Here is a 14545-nt window from a genome sequence, read left to right on the forward strand (position 1 = left end):
GGAATAAGAAGTCTATATATTTAATTGACAAGAAGCAAATATGTCTCAGAAGCTTTTCCTCCTCTCCTAATCCAAAGAAACATATTATGAATTTTTGTCAAAGGATCTATTTAGTGAATTTGAATGTAAACTCCAGCGATCATACTTCTTTGGCATGAGCTTAAAGAATGCAAGTGAATTTCATTAGTGATTTAAGCAATAATATTAATAATAATGATGAATAGGGTTATATTTGATAAACATATAAAAATAGTCATCATAAGTATTATTCCCCTCTATTTCAAGATCAGAAATATGAGGTCTAGAATTACTCACATTTATAAAGAAAACAAGTTTCAGAACCAAGATTTGAACTAAGAACCTTTTCATTAAATTCAATAATTAAAATTGGTGGATTTCATTGAAGTATAAAACAAATAATAGTCAGGGCTGAGTGGTGCCCAGACTGTACCAGTCACTGTGAGTAAAGAGTCAGATCTAAGTCCCCAGCTCCCACCTGTAGGAGAGAAGCTTCACAAATGGTACAGCAGTGCTATCGGGTCTCCTTTTCTCCTCTCTTTCCCTCTATACCTCTCTCTGTTAAAAAAAAAAAAGTCTGCCAGGATGTATGAAACTGTGTAGATACTTAGCCTGTGCAATAACGTTGTTGGCAAAGCAAATAAACATAAAACAAGTAAACAATTAAAACAAGGAAAGAACAATATAACACAAAATAGTTCTGATATAAAACATGAACAACCTATAAAGACTTCTTTATTCTGAGAGATGGCACGAAGCAGTCCTACTTTTTTTTTTTTTTTTTAAGATTTTATTTATTTATTAATGAGAAAGATAGGAGGAGAGAGAAAGAACCAGACATCACTCTGGCACATGTGCTGCCTCGGACTGAACTCAGGACCTCATGATTGAGAGTCCAAAGCTTTATCACTGCACTACCGGACAATAGCAGTCCTACTTTTAAATCCTACATAAATCATTAAATACATTAATTCTGATGAGTCTGAAATATACTGTTTTCAAAATTAAATGCCTAATTTCACTTTTTTTCCTGAAGAGCTAACGAGTTTTTACAAGTATCATCACCCATTATTAAAGATTCTTAACTAGTAGAAATAATTTCTTAGAGTGCTATTTATTTATCACAAACAAGAGAGAATCATCTATCATTTCAACTTAAGGATGGATACACTACAGTAGTGGGAAGGCAATATATTTTGCTCTTATTTACAGAATATTTTAATGTTAAACACATTAGAATATATTGGTTTGAGAGCAAGTCAACATTTGTGACCTGATTTATGTGCATTTTCCTTATTTTATAAACTAACCTTAAAAAGATATTTACTAAATGCCTTTGAAGGGTTGAAATTATATTAGATTATGATATTAAAGATGCAGTGAAGAGCTGAATGTCATAACAATGCCCTTACAGTGTTTAAAATTTAAAGTGATACTGTCCATAAAAATATAGAAAATATAATAAATTAGTCATATTAAAAAGTGAATCAAGGGGCCTGGGGCAGTGGCACTCTGGGTTAAGTGCACATAGTACTATGAGCAAGGACCCGCTCAAGGACCTGGATTGGAGCTCCTGCTCTCCACTTGGCAGTGGTGAAGCAGGTCTGCAGATTTCTATCTTTTTTTCTCTCCCTTCCCTCCCCCTCTCAGTTTCCCTCTGCTACATAGAATAAAATAGAATTTAAGAGGGGGTGGGGTGGGGACTGGCCACTAGGAGCAGTAGATTTAGTACCTAAAATTTCAATTTCTCTGTATTAAAAAAAAACATTTTTTAAAGGTGAATAATAAGCAAGTAGTAAGAACAGCAGAGGGGCTAGAACAGGGCAATGCAATATTATGCAGGCACATGGGAAAACATTTCAACTAATCTATGTAGGGCTAAAAAAAATCCTGAGAAATGCAACACTTTGATTTAGCTCAAAGGGATGAGCTGGTATTAGCCTTCAGAAAAGGTTAAGGGTGGGGTAAGGATATAACTAAGGCCTGCAAGTACGTGATTCTATATTGTTGGAACGGTTGTAAAGTATATGTGGAATAGAAATTAACGCTTATCAAGAAAGATAAATGAAAAAGCAGGTAAGAGAAGCAGTACATGAAGAGCTATATAAAGCATGGAAAGAAGTTTGGACTTTAGCAAACTAGCAACTCCAGAAATAAATGTGCTCTTCTTCACTGAGATACAATATGGAGGGAAGGAAAGAGAGAGGAGATGGAGGTAAAGGCTTAGAGAGAGATTAATTTATTAGAGGGATGAAAAGGCTAGCTAGAAATAAATGAGTTCAACTTTAGAATTCCTTCTTCCCACCTGAACCCCCTCCCTCCCAATCTCTCTGTATCTTTCTTTTCTGATAGACAAAGAGAGGAACAATGAGAGAAAGAAGTAAAAATAAGTGAGAGAAAGAGCTATATCCTGTAGCAATTCTCTACAGTTTATGGAGATCCCTTCGCCTATAGCTGGGGACCTGTGGCTTGAAACCAGGTCCTGAATCATAACATATATGCTATATTGTGTGTGCCATTGAGCAGCCTTAGCTTTTGGAATATATATATATATACACACACACAAACATATGAAAATAAAAATATTTTTCAGAAAATACTGAGGGGCAGAGCCAAGATGGCTGCCAGAAGCCAAGTTTATGGAACTTCTCAAGAAATCTCTTCAGATTTTGATCCATCTTTCCAGAAAGGAGATCTTGAAGAATGTGAGGAGCTTTAGAGAATGGGATGCAAAAAAGTCACAAAAGAAGAACAAGTTGTTTAATAATATGGAACTTAAAGGCAAGGATATAGCAGATGAGATTTGAGGTTTCCAGTTCAGAAAAAGTTAGTAGGTCTACTTTAGGTATATTCCAAGGGGCCCATGACTTTATTAATTTGTGCCTGAGCCTAACAGCTAACATGCAGGTGGACCCAAGGTATTATCTGGGGAGATGATACTCCCAGAGCGATAAAGAATAGGAAAGCTTCTAGTGGAGGGGATAGGATATGGAACTGAGTGGAATCTTACCCCTCTTATATATGGTTTTGTCGATATTCTCTATTTTTCATTTTTTAAATAAATTAAATTGTAAAAAAGTCACAAAAGAAACCTGTAATATATGTGAACAGCAGAACTAAGAACACTGAAGGAAAATACCAGAAGGTTTTTCTTTTTTTTCCCTCCCTTTTGGCCTCTTTCCTACCCCCAAGCCTTAAAATGAGGCATTCAAGTCTTTGGAGGATGCATTCCAGAGGTAAGCCCCCAAACTAGAGAAATAACTTTTTAAAAAATAATATTTATTTATTCCCCTTGTTGTTTTTCTTATTGTTGTAGTTACTGTTTTTGTTGTCTTTGTTGGATAAGACAGAGAGAAATGGAGAAAGGAGGAGAAGACAGAGAGGGGGAGAGACAGAGAGACAGACACCTGCAGACCTGCTTCACAGCCTGTGAAGCGACTCCCTTGCAGGTGGGGAGCTAGGGGCTCTAACTGGGATCCTTACACCAGTCCTTGTGCTTTGTACCACATACACTTAACTCACTGCGCTACCAACCAACCCCTGAGAAAGAACTCTTTTTTTAAAAAATTTATTCCCTTTTGTTGCCCTCCAGACTCTTGGAAACAGAGTTGGCAGTCAGCTGAGGTAAAGAACAAACACCTCATCACAGACCCCTGCAAGTGTCAACCCAGCTTTGACCTAGCACGTTATGATTGGGCCCTCCTCAATCGCTATTGACCAGGCCATGGCCGGTGCGCCACTATGTTCCATTGCTGGGGAGCCAGAGACGACCCGAACTGCCCCTGCAGCTACAGACAGACTATGACCCACATAGTCAACGACTGCCGCCTCTCCAGATTCAAAGGAGGTCTCAAAACTTTACATCAGGCTCAACCTGACGGTGTTGACTGGCTACAGAAGAAGGGCAAACGCTAGAAGAAAAAGAAGTTGCCCTTGTTGTTTTCTTATTGTCGTTGTAGTTATTATTGATGTCGTTGTTGTTGGATAGGACAGAGAAATGGAGAGGGGAGGGGAAGACAGAGAGGAGGAGAGAAAGATAGACACCTGCAGACCTGCTTCACCGCCTTTGAAGCGACTCCCCTGCAGGTGAGGAGCCGGGGGCTTGAACCAGGATCCTTATGCTGGTCCTTGCGCTTTGTGCCACCTGCGCTTAACCCACTGCGCTACCACCCGACTCCCGAGAAAGAACTCTTAAGATCACATTCTATAAGTCAATTGGACCTCAGATTCCAGCAGAAGAAAAGTTTACTGTGACACAACTTAGACTTCTGGAGTCAAAAAAGGGAGTTACAGATATATTAGAATCATCAGTGCCCTAGGACACATACATAAAAAGATACCTAAATTCCATGTGTGAATTTGCTCAAAGTGGCTGCCTACAGAGTAAGGACTGGCTACCCAGTTGTTTTGGTCCCTCAAGAATATTTGGGGAAGTGAACTGTCGGCAGGACTGTGGAGTGAATTTCAGTGAACTGCTTGTGCTTACTGGAAGCCTGGTGATTAAACCTCCCAGAGAAAGCAATCTCTTGCCCAGTTTACCCTAGTCCCAGTGTTTTGCCTAAACCAAGTCTTCAGCAAAAACAAGACCATTCAGACTTATCATCAACTCAGAAGAGCTCCAGTGGCAGTGGGAATGGAGTGGACTACAAACCTAAGCAGGAATTCTCCAAAGGGACAGCCTCTCTTCAGGCTAGTCTTCCCCACACTAAAGAACAGAAAGGACATTAACATTTAAGAAGCCTAGAAGTTCCAAATAGCCAACCCAGATCTACAAATATCAAGACAAATCATAGCCATTGCAAGGAGTAAGGATAAAGAAAGGATTCTAAAGGTTGCAAAAGAAAAAGAGTCACATAGAGGAAAACTCATAAGATTATCAGCATATTTTTTCCACACAAACTCTAAAAGCCAGAGAATGGCAAGATATATATCAAGCACTCAATGAGAGAGGCTGTCAGCCAAGAATACTCTCCCATGTCAGACCATTCAGACTAATGGCGAGATCAAAATCTTCTCAGACAAGCAAAAGCTGAAGGAATCAACTATCACCAAACTTCCTCTGCAAGTTCTAAAAGGTCTCCTATAAACAGTAACAACAGCATCAAAAATGGGCCATATATCAGAACACTCAAATCAAGTTTATAATAGAATAATGACACTAAAGTATCTTAAATGCATAATATTAATAAATATCAATGGTTTGAATTCACCTATTAAAAGGCACAGAGTAGGAAGATGGATCAGAAACACAATCCACCACATGCTGCTACTGCCTGCAGGAATCACACCTAATTCAACAGGATAAACATAGATTCAAAGTGAGAGGACTAGAAATTATCATACACGCTAAGGAACAGCTAGCTATTCTTATGCCTTAAACAGTAGACTTTAAAATACATTAAGCGGGAGTTGGGCGGTAGTGCAGCGGGTTAAGCGCAGGTGGTGCAAAGTGCAAGGACCGGAGAAAGGATGGCGGTTCAAGCCCCTGGCCCCCCAACTGCAGGGGAATTGCTTCACAGGTGGTGAAGCAGGTCTGCAGGTGTCTATCTTTCTCTCCCCCTCTCTGTCTTCCCCTTCTCTTTCTATTTCTCTCTGTCCTATCCAACAACAATGACATCAATAACAACAACAATAACTACAACAATAAGAAAACAACAAGGGCAATAAAAGGGAATAAATAAATATTAAAAAATACATTAAGTAATAAAACATAAGGATGCACATTACACAATGCTTAGAGGATCAGTCAAATAAGAGGACTTAATTACTAATATCTCGGCACCCAATGAGGGGCCATCTAAATACATTTAAATAAATCTATTGAAAGAGCTATGAAAATATATCAGTAATAACACAGTAATAGGGGGGCACTTGGTGATACACCCAGTTAAACACACATAGTTAAACACAAGGCTATGCTCAAGGATCCAGGTTTGAGCCCTGGCTCCCCACCTGCAGCAGGAACGCTTTACAAAAAGTGGAGTCTGCAGGTGTCTATCTTTCCCTCTCTGTTTCCTCCTCCCCTGTCCCCTCTTAATTTCTCTCTGTCCTATTGAATAATAAAATTTAAAAAGACAGGTGGGGGTAGATGGCATAATGGTTATGCAAAGAGACTCTCATGCCTGAGGCTCCAAAGTTCCAGGTTCAAACCCCCATACCACTATAAGCCAGAGCTGAATAGTGCTTTGGTTAAAAAAAAAAAAATTAAAAAAGACATTAGTCAACAGAAACACAGTAATAGCAGTAGACATTAACACCCCCCTCTCTCAAGTAGACAGAACATTGTAGGTAGAGAGGTAATAAAGACACAGGAGAATTAAATGAAGACATAAAAGAAATTCTAATACATTTAGTAAATAAAAATGATGCAGGGTTTCAAATAATCCAATAGAATGAAGAATTTACCATTGGAATTCTGTTAAATAACTGCAGGATATGTACTTTTGCCTTGGAAAACTTTCATCATGGAACATAGTTGTGAAACAACTTTGGCTTAAAACAGAAAGGCTATAATAAAGCACCATCTAGCTAGACTTAGGTTGAAGAGGTTTATGGTGGCAAACAGCAGAAAAGATGAAATGTTTCAATAAGACCCTCAGGCTTATTTAGTTAGCATTCACAAAATGAAATAACCTATACATCACATACCCTTTGTTAGCTGGTTGTTTAGAATACGTGTATGACTCACTGAGTTTTATTTTAGCAGTTGGGCAATGCAATTGTCCTTTTTCCCAAAATATAAAAATGCAGAAACGTGAAACTAACAGATGCAATGCCAGGTCTTATACAGGATTCTTGTCAACCACACTGATAGATCAAGAAATTCTTCTGATCTTGTCTATATTCCATCTTGGCAGGCACAAATGATAACTTATGTCAAAAACAAAAACACAACAAAATAAAATAGGCAAAAAAAGCCCCTTAATATTAAACTTAACATCAAACTCGAGTGCATTCCTAAAATCTTTGGGGAGGGGGATTACTGTGAAGAAGACTTACAAAATCAAAAGTATTGACAGAATGAGAGAATACATTCAGATTCTATGCATGATTTCAATAACAAATGAGTTCCTCTGGGAGTTACACACACACACACACACACACACACACACACACACACACACACACACACAAACACACTTTCCTCAGACACTGCTCAGAATAAGGATACCTGCAACAATGCTGGCAAGTTGCTGGGTTCTGGTGATGGGGTAGATGCCACGTGACTCAACAATTGCTGAAGCGACTTTTTTGGCATATTTCTCTTCTCCATATGCTCTCAGTATGGAAGCAAGTGCCTTTTGATCTAAAGCATTCACAACATCAGCTGCAGTGGGCATGTCAGGGTACCTACACAAGAAGAGCCCATTAGTTCACTGACATCAGTTTTCATTGATAAAACCAGACTAAGGGGGCCGGGTGGTGGCACACTTGGTTGAGCGCATGTATTACAATGCTCAAGGACATGGGTTCGAGCCCCTAGTCCCCACCTGCAGGGGGAAAGCTTTGTGAGCGGTGAAGCAGTGCTGCAGGTGTGTCTCTGTCTCTCTTCCTCTCTATCACTCCCTTCCTTCTTGATTTCTGGCTGTCTCTATCCAATAAATAAACATTAAAAAAAAGATGCTTTGAAAAAAAACCAGACTAAGAAATACTTATGCTTTTCTCTTCTATTGTTTTATTACAGAAATAGTGATTCACAACTTGTTGTCACATGAGTACAATTTCTTATCTTTTTATTTTTATTTATTTTTTGCCTCCAGGGTTATCGCTGAGGCTCAGTGCCAGCACTATGAATCCACTGCTCCTGGCAGCCATTTTTTCTATTTATTGGATAAGACACAGAGAAATTGAAAGAGAAGGGGGGGGGATAGAGAGGAAGAGAGAAAGACACCTGCTCACCACTTGTGAAGTGTCCTCTGCTAAAGGTGGGGAGCTGGGGGGCTTAAGCTAGGATTCTTGCATAGGTCCTTGCTTTTACTATTATGGGTACTTAGCAGGAAGTGCCTTGAAATCTTCAATTTATTTTCGTTTTGTGACAGTGGTATGCACACCATTCCCACCACCAACGATAAGTCCCTTCCACCATCATGCACTGGGTCCCTTAACTAAAGCTAAAACCCCTTTATCCCCCCCCTTTGTTGCCCTTGTTGTGGTTATTATTGTTTTTGTTGCTGTCGTTTGTTGTTGGATAGGACAGAGAGAAATGGAGAGAGGAGGGGAAGACCTAGAGGGGGAGAGAAAGTTAGACACCTGCAGACCTGCTTCACCACCTATAAAGGGACGCTCTTGCAGGTGGGGAGCCGGGGGCTCGAATCGGGATTCCTAAGGCAGTCCTTGTGCTTTGCACCATGTGCGCTTAACCTGCTGCGCTACTGCCCGACTCCCTCATCATTTCTTATAGTTGAGGTGTATTCCATTGTATATACATACTACATCTTTCCTAACCAATCATTTGCCATTATACATTTGCATTGCTTCCATGTTTAGGCTATTACAAATAGAGTTGTTGTAAACATAGATGTACATAGATCTCTTCAGATAGCCCCTTCCTCCCTTGGATAACCCCATAAGAGACTGTCAAGTTATAGGGTAGGTTCATTTCTAGTGTGCTGATGAATCTTTAGGCTGTTTTATACAACAGTTGAACCAATTTACATTTCCACCAAAAATCACTAATGATCAAAGAGATGCAAATACAGACAATAATAAGGTGTAATGTTTACACCTCTGAGAAACACTTTTGCATCTTGTTAACATTAACTAGTACCCTCAATAGGAAGCTTTTGTCGCTTTTGACTATATGGCTGCAGGAAGATTTCAGAACAGGCATTCATACAGAAGATAGATGTTGGATGATAATACTCTCTAGCAGAAGTTGAAAAACAATATCATAAGAGAAAACACAAATAGAACCTGAACTGGAATTGGCATGTTGCACCAAAGTAAAAGACTCTGGGGTGGGTGGGGGGGGGTGAGAATACAGTTCCACAAAGGATAACAGAGGACCTAGTGGGGTTGTATTGTTATATGGAAAACTAGGAAATCTTATGCATGTACAAACTATTGTATTTACTGTCAAATGTAAAACATTAATACTCTGATAAAGAAATTAAAAAAATGTTAACATCTGTATCACTAATTTAACAGATTAAAAGATCTCATCAGTCTTTCAGAGAATGTCAACCCACAATGACCACATTTATAAGATGAAATATTAACAATGGGGGGTTGGGCGGCAGTGCAGAGGGTTAAGCACACATGGTACTAAGCACAATGACCAGCTTAAGGATCCCTGTTGGAGCCCCTGCCCCCCCCCCACCTGCAGTGGGGTCACTTTGCAAGTGGTGAAGGAGGTCTGCAGATGTCTATTTTTCTCTTCCCCTCCTCTCTCGATTTCTCTCTGTCCTATGCAACAACAAAGACAGCAATAACAACAATAATTACAATGATTAATGACAAGGGCAACAAAAGGGGAAAAGATGGCCTCCAGAAGTGGATCTGTAGTGCAGGCACTAAGCCCCAGCGATAACCCTGGAGGCAAAAAAGAAATATTAGCAAAGGTGATTTATTTATTGCTTTATAGTGGAAAATATAACTGCAACAGACCTAGATCCCTAAATCCATGAGACTGTGAAATGCATCTTGCTACATGAAAACCATTTTGGAAATTGTTGAAATTGGTATAACATACAACAATTTATGCCATAAAATACCAGGATTAACTGACTGGTCAAGAAATCCTCCTGCATTCATCTTCATCCCAAAGATATATCAATGTCCAGATCTGATCAGCATTGTTCTTGGGCTTGAACTACTTCTTATAACATACCGCTTGGATTGGCATTATGCACATGCATTTCTGATGCTCCTTTTTCTTTTATTATATTTAATATTGATTTACAAAATTACATGGCACAGGGATTCCATACCCACCACTAGAGTTCTGAATGCATAATCACTCTACTATAAGCTACAGCAATTTTCCTAAGGTTGAAGATATGGGTTAACTTAATTTCTATAACTGTCTGTCTATATTTGTATATAGTTTGTCTACACACACACACACACACACACACACACACACACACACACACACACACACACACACACACACATCTTAAGGTCCCATCTTCTCTTTCTTTCCAACCTACACATAATCCTTTTACTACATTCAAATGTCCCTCTTTTTCTTCTTCTTTTCTCTGGGTCCCAATGGAGTTGGAGATCAGAGCCCCCTTATCCTCTTCCTCCTATCACTTCTCCCCTACTAGAAGGATAGATCAAAATTGTTTTGGGGGTGCAGAAGGTGGGAGTTCTGGCTTCTGTAATTGCTTCTCTGTTGGACATGGGTGTTGGCAGGTCACTGACATTCCTTTTTCTATGAATGCACGTGAACCAACTCCCTTCTGAATGTCACATACCTTCTTTAGATCTGTTGGCAGATTTCCTAAGGTAACATATTATCTGGAAGACACTCTGCTTTTTAAAGGTATATTTTCTGGACATTAATTGTATTCATTATATATTAACTGATTAATTCTTAAGGACAAGTTTATTTTCAAATTTTTAGGGTACAATATTAAGAGCTGATTCAAGGATTACAATTGGTTGATAGTTCCTTACATTAACAACAAGGGGGTTTACTACTATTAACTAGAAGCTTTGTTCTTTGTATTTCAGAAGGCATCTTCCTTAGCAAGACACAGACATTTGTTTGACATTTTATTACCTCTGTACAGCAACTGCAATCTCCAAACATGAGAAGATAGTTGACCTTTACTATTAGTCACTGGTTTTAAAAGGATTTTTTTATGATCACATTCTTCATTCTATGAATGTCAATGTGTGCAAAAGAAGGCAAAGACTCAGAAACAAAAAGGCTAAAAAGTTCAGGTCATAATCCAAGCTAACAAGTTATATCACAACATAGGGAAAAGGCTGTAACTTAATAATCACCATAAGACAAAGCTGGTGTGGGAAAGAGCATTAATTTGTTGTCTGGGATTAGAAATTAAACTTCTTATATATAGGTCTTTCTAATATATTTTAAGAAACACTGGAAAACCTTTTTTTTTTTCCAGTGGAAATGCTATGCAGTTGGGGGCTGGGTGGTGATATACCTGGAATGCACACATTATAATGTAGAAGGGCCTAGGTTCAAGGGCATGGGTTCAAATGTGGGTCCCCACCTACAGGGGGGAAGTTTCATGAGTGTTGAAGCAGTGTTGTGTTATCTCTCTCCACCCCTATCTTCCCCTTACCTTTTGATGTCTTTCTGTTTCTATCCCTAAATATATATATATATAAAACTTAACTATGCAGTTAGTTTAAGTTAATTATGCAGTTAAATAATATAGAATTGCAGATCAATAAGAGAGTGATTTGCTTACTTATAGGTGTCTAATCTTTGACGGTGATCTTTTTGACACTTCAATGTAGTAGGGACAGGCAATCAGGGAGAAAAGCATGGCTAAGCTTTGTAGCTTTTGGGATGCTCAGTTCCTAGAAATTAGTGCTAATCTAAGCTTTTACAATTAATTTAGACTTGAAATAATTGGGTTATTGGAAAAAGCCATGACCTTTTGCATACAAAAACATAGAAAATGTCATCATTTTGCCAACAACCCAATAAATTATCTTATACTCTTTAATATTTTTAAATTATCTTTTTAAAAAATCTATTTGATAGAAACAGCCAGAAATTGAAAGAAAGGGCCAGAAAGGGAAGGAGAGAGACAGAGAGACACCTCAGCATTGCATCAGCATTTGTGAAACTTTCCCTCTGCAGGTGGAGACCGGGGGCTTGAACCTGGGTTCTTATGCTTTGTATCATATGTGTTCAACTAGGTGTGCCACCACCAGGCCCCAATTAGCCTATACTTTTTTTTAGAATCTGACTCTCTTTGTTATTTAAAGGATATATACTTATTTAAATCAAAGAGAACAAAAACTAGTATCTCCAACGTGGTGAAAAATGAAGAGAAAGTGTAACATTATCCTATATAAAAAAACACTGTATTTGATTAAGTACAATGAGTACTAGTTTCTCTGGAGAACGTTTAACCAAAGTAACTATACAAAAGGCAGGACAAAACACAATCTCTGGTCTTTGGGAATCTTGCCTTGTTTGCAGCATTCAATAATAATATTCATTAAATATATTTATTCTTTTCACAAAAGACAGAGTTGGGCCAGCATAAAAAATGGAACTACTGTTTGAGTATAATATTTATCAATGTTAGTAGTCTAAAACCCACACTGTATCTCAAAAAAAAAAATCAATAGGAAAGTTATCTTCATCACTACTTTATATAAAGACAGCAATTATTTTCAGCTTGAATCCCAAAATCTTGAGAAACTTTAAAGTGTATAATGAGTAACAAACAAAACTGATTTATTATGTATGCATAGTGCTAGGGGTGGGCGTGTGATGGGAATTCTAATCTTAAAAGGAAATTAAATTCAGAGTGTTCTTGAGAAATTGATTTCTTGAGTGGAGAAAGGCTTTAATAATACTCACCTGCCACCATCCATTCTCATGTCCAAAGGGCCATCTTTACGAAGGGAAAAACCTCTTTCAGGAGCATCAAGTTGCATAGAGGAACACCCAAGATCCAAAAGAACTCCATCCAAAGTTCCTGGCTGCACTCCAGCATTTATTAACAAGGTTTCTGCCTGGCTGAATTGGCCCAGCATAGCTTGGATCTGTTTGCTGTGAATACACCATGAGATGAAGACAATAACTTTTGGTACATCAAAAGTCTGTACTTAATGCAAAGGATTACATCTGAGGATATAATTTTTTTTTTAAATATCTACTTGCTAAGTAGAAACCACATGCTTCAGGCTATGTGAAAACATAGATAAAGAAATGCTACATGATTGGATTAAACACTGAGGTGATTTACTGTAACTTTGATTGCTTTTGTAATTCTTTAAATAATTTTTTGAGGGAAGATAATGTAATTATCTTCATTCATGTTGTACTTGTGTGAAGATACCAAATTAGTTTATTAATGACAGTTTTTCCTCTGGCAGATCAAATGTTAAACCTATAATTGTTAAACCTATAAGTTATAAAAGTAGTATATGACACTTTAATAAAAGAATAAGTTCAGTGAAAACAAAAGTTTGTAAGCATATGGAGGAAAGAAAACCCTCATATATAAATTGGTGCAGGCACTATGGAAAACAATATGGAGAAAACTCAAGAAATTAAAAATAGAACTACCATATGATCTAGCAATTATACTTCTAGGTATATATATACTTTAAAGAAACAAAAACATATTAAGGAGGAATCTACATCTAAATGTTTATAGTAGCATTAATTTACAAAGGTCAGAAATAGGGAAACTATGTTCAGTGTTCAACAACAGAAAAATGAATAAAAATTATGGTACATATGCACAACAGAATAGTATTCACCATCAGAAAGAAATAAATTCTGTAACAACATGTAACTATTACAATCTGTAATAATATGGATAAATCTTGAGGGTATAAGCCAGGGAGAGAAAGACAAATAGTGTATGAACTTACCTCTCTATTATTCTTCATTTTATTTCTATTTATTTATTTATTTATTTATTTATTTAGGAAAGAGTCAGAGAGAAATCGAGAAAGGATGGGAAGATAGGGTGAGAGGAGAGACATCTGCAACACTACTTCACAGCTAGTGAAGTTTCCCCTCTATAGGTTAGACCTGGGGTTTGAACTAGTGATCTTGTGAATTGTAACATGTACATTCTACCAGGTGCACCACCATCTAGTCTACCCTCTACTTATTTGTAGATTCTAAAAAAGAAAGAAGAAGGAATCTAAGAAAGAGAAAAGAAAGAAAGAACAAACTCATAGAAAAAGAGATCACATTGGTGGTTACCAACTATGGAGGATGAAGGGAAGAAGGACTGAATGAAAAGTACTGATTTTTCAGCTATAGATAAGAAACTACTGGGGTACAATGTACAACATGATAACTACAGTTAACACAGCTTTAATATAAATATGGAAGTTACAAGAGTTGTTCATAAGAATTATTATTGAAAGAATAAAACACTTTTTTGTTTGTCCTTTTTGTATTTCTTAGATGATAGATGCTAAGTAAAATCACTGTGGCAATCATTACACAATATATGTATATCAAGTTATTATATTATACACTTAGACTCACACAATACTGTAGGACAATTATATTGGAGTAAAATTAAAAAATATATAATTAATAATTCAATTTAAATTTATTAAATAATAAAGATAGAAGTCATAGAAATAAAAAAATGTGTTCAACATTTTCACTATCTCTATATTTTCCCTGTAATTTATGATAGCGGTGCTGTGCAACTTCGTACTTTAAGAATGAAACTATGCTTAAAATAAATACCTTCTAGTAGAAGCAATTTTTTAGCTCTTAGCAGGAATTTAGTGTCCTGGAGCCCCGCTTCCCCAGAACACAGCCCTACTAGGGAACAAGAGAGGCTAGGAGTATGGATTGACCTGCCAACACCCATTTTCAGCAGGGAAGCAA

The 14545-nt window shown here is 37.5% G+C and overlaps 1 protein-coding gene across 4 annotated transcripts in view; it reads right to left on the reverse strand.

The window, feature by feature from the left end:
- The window catches only part of METTL15 (methyltransferase 15, mitochondrial 12S rRNA N4-cytidine), a 177717-nt gene that overhangs the window by 35009 nt on the left and 128163 nt on the right, over positions 1 to 14545 (reverse strand). For all 4 annotated transcript variants that reach the window (XM_007533521.3, XM_060176653.1, XM_060176654.1 and 1 more), the window contains exons 5-6: positions 12539 to 12730; positions 7190 to 7368 (exon numbers count right to left, since the gene is read on the reverse strand). In XM_007533521.3, coding sequence (XP_007533583.1) covers positions 7190 to 7368; positions 12539 to 12730 — 371 coding nt within the window. The remainder of the gene's footprint in view (positions 1 to 7189; positions 7369 to 12538; positions 12731 to 14545) is intronic.

The sequence above is a fragment of the Erinaceus europaeus genome, chromosome 17 (assembly GCF_950295315.1).
Source record: "Erinaceus europaeus chromosome 17, mEriEur2.1, whole genome shotgun sequence".
Classification (NCBI taxonomy): Eukaryota; Metazoa; Chordata; class Mammalia; order Eulipotyphla; family Erinaceidae; genus Erinaceus; species Erinaceus europaeus.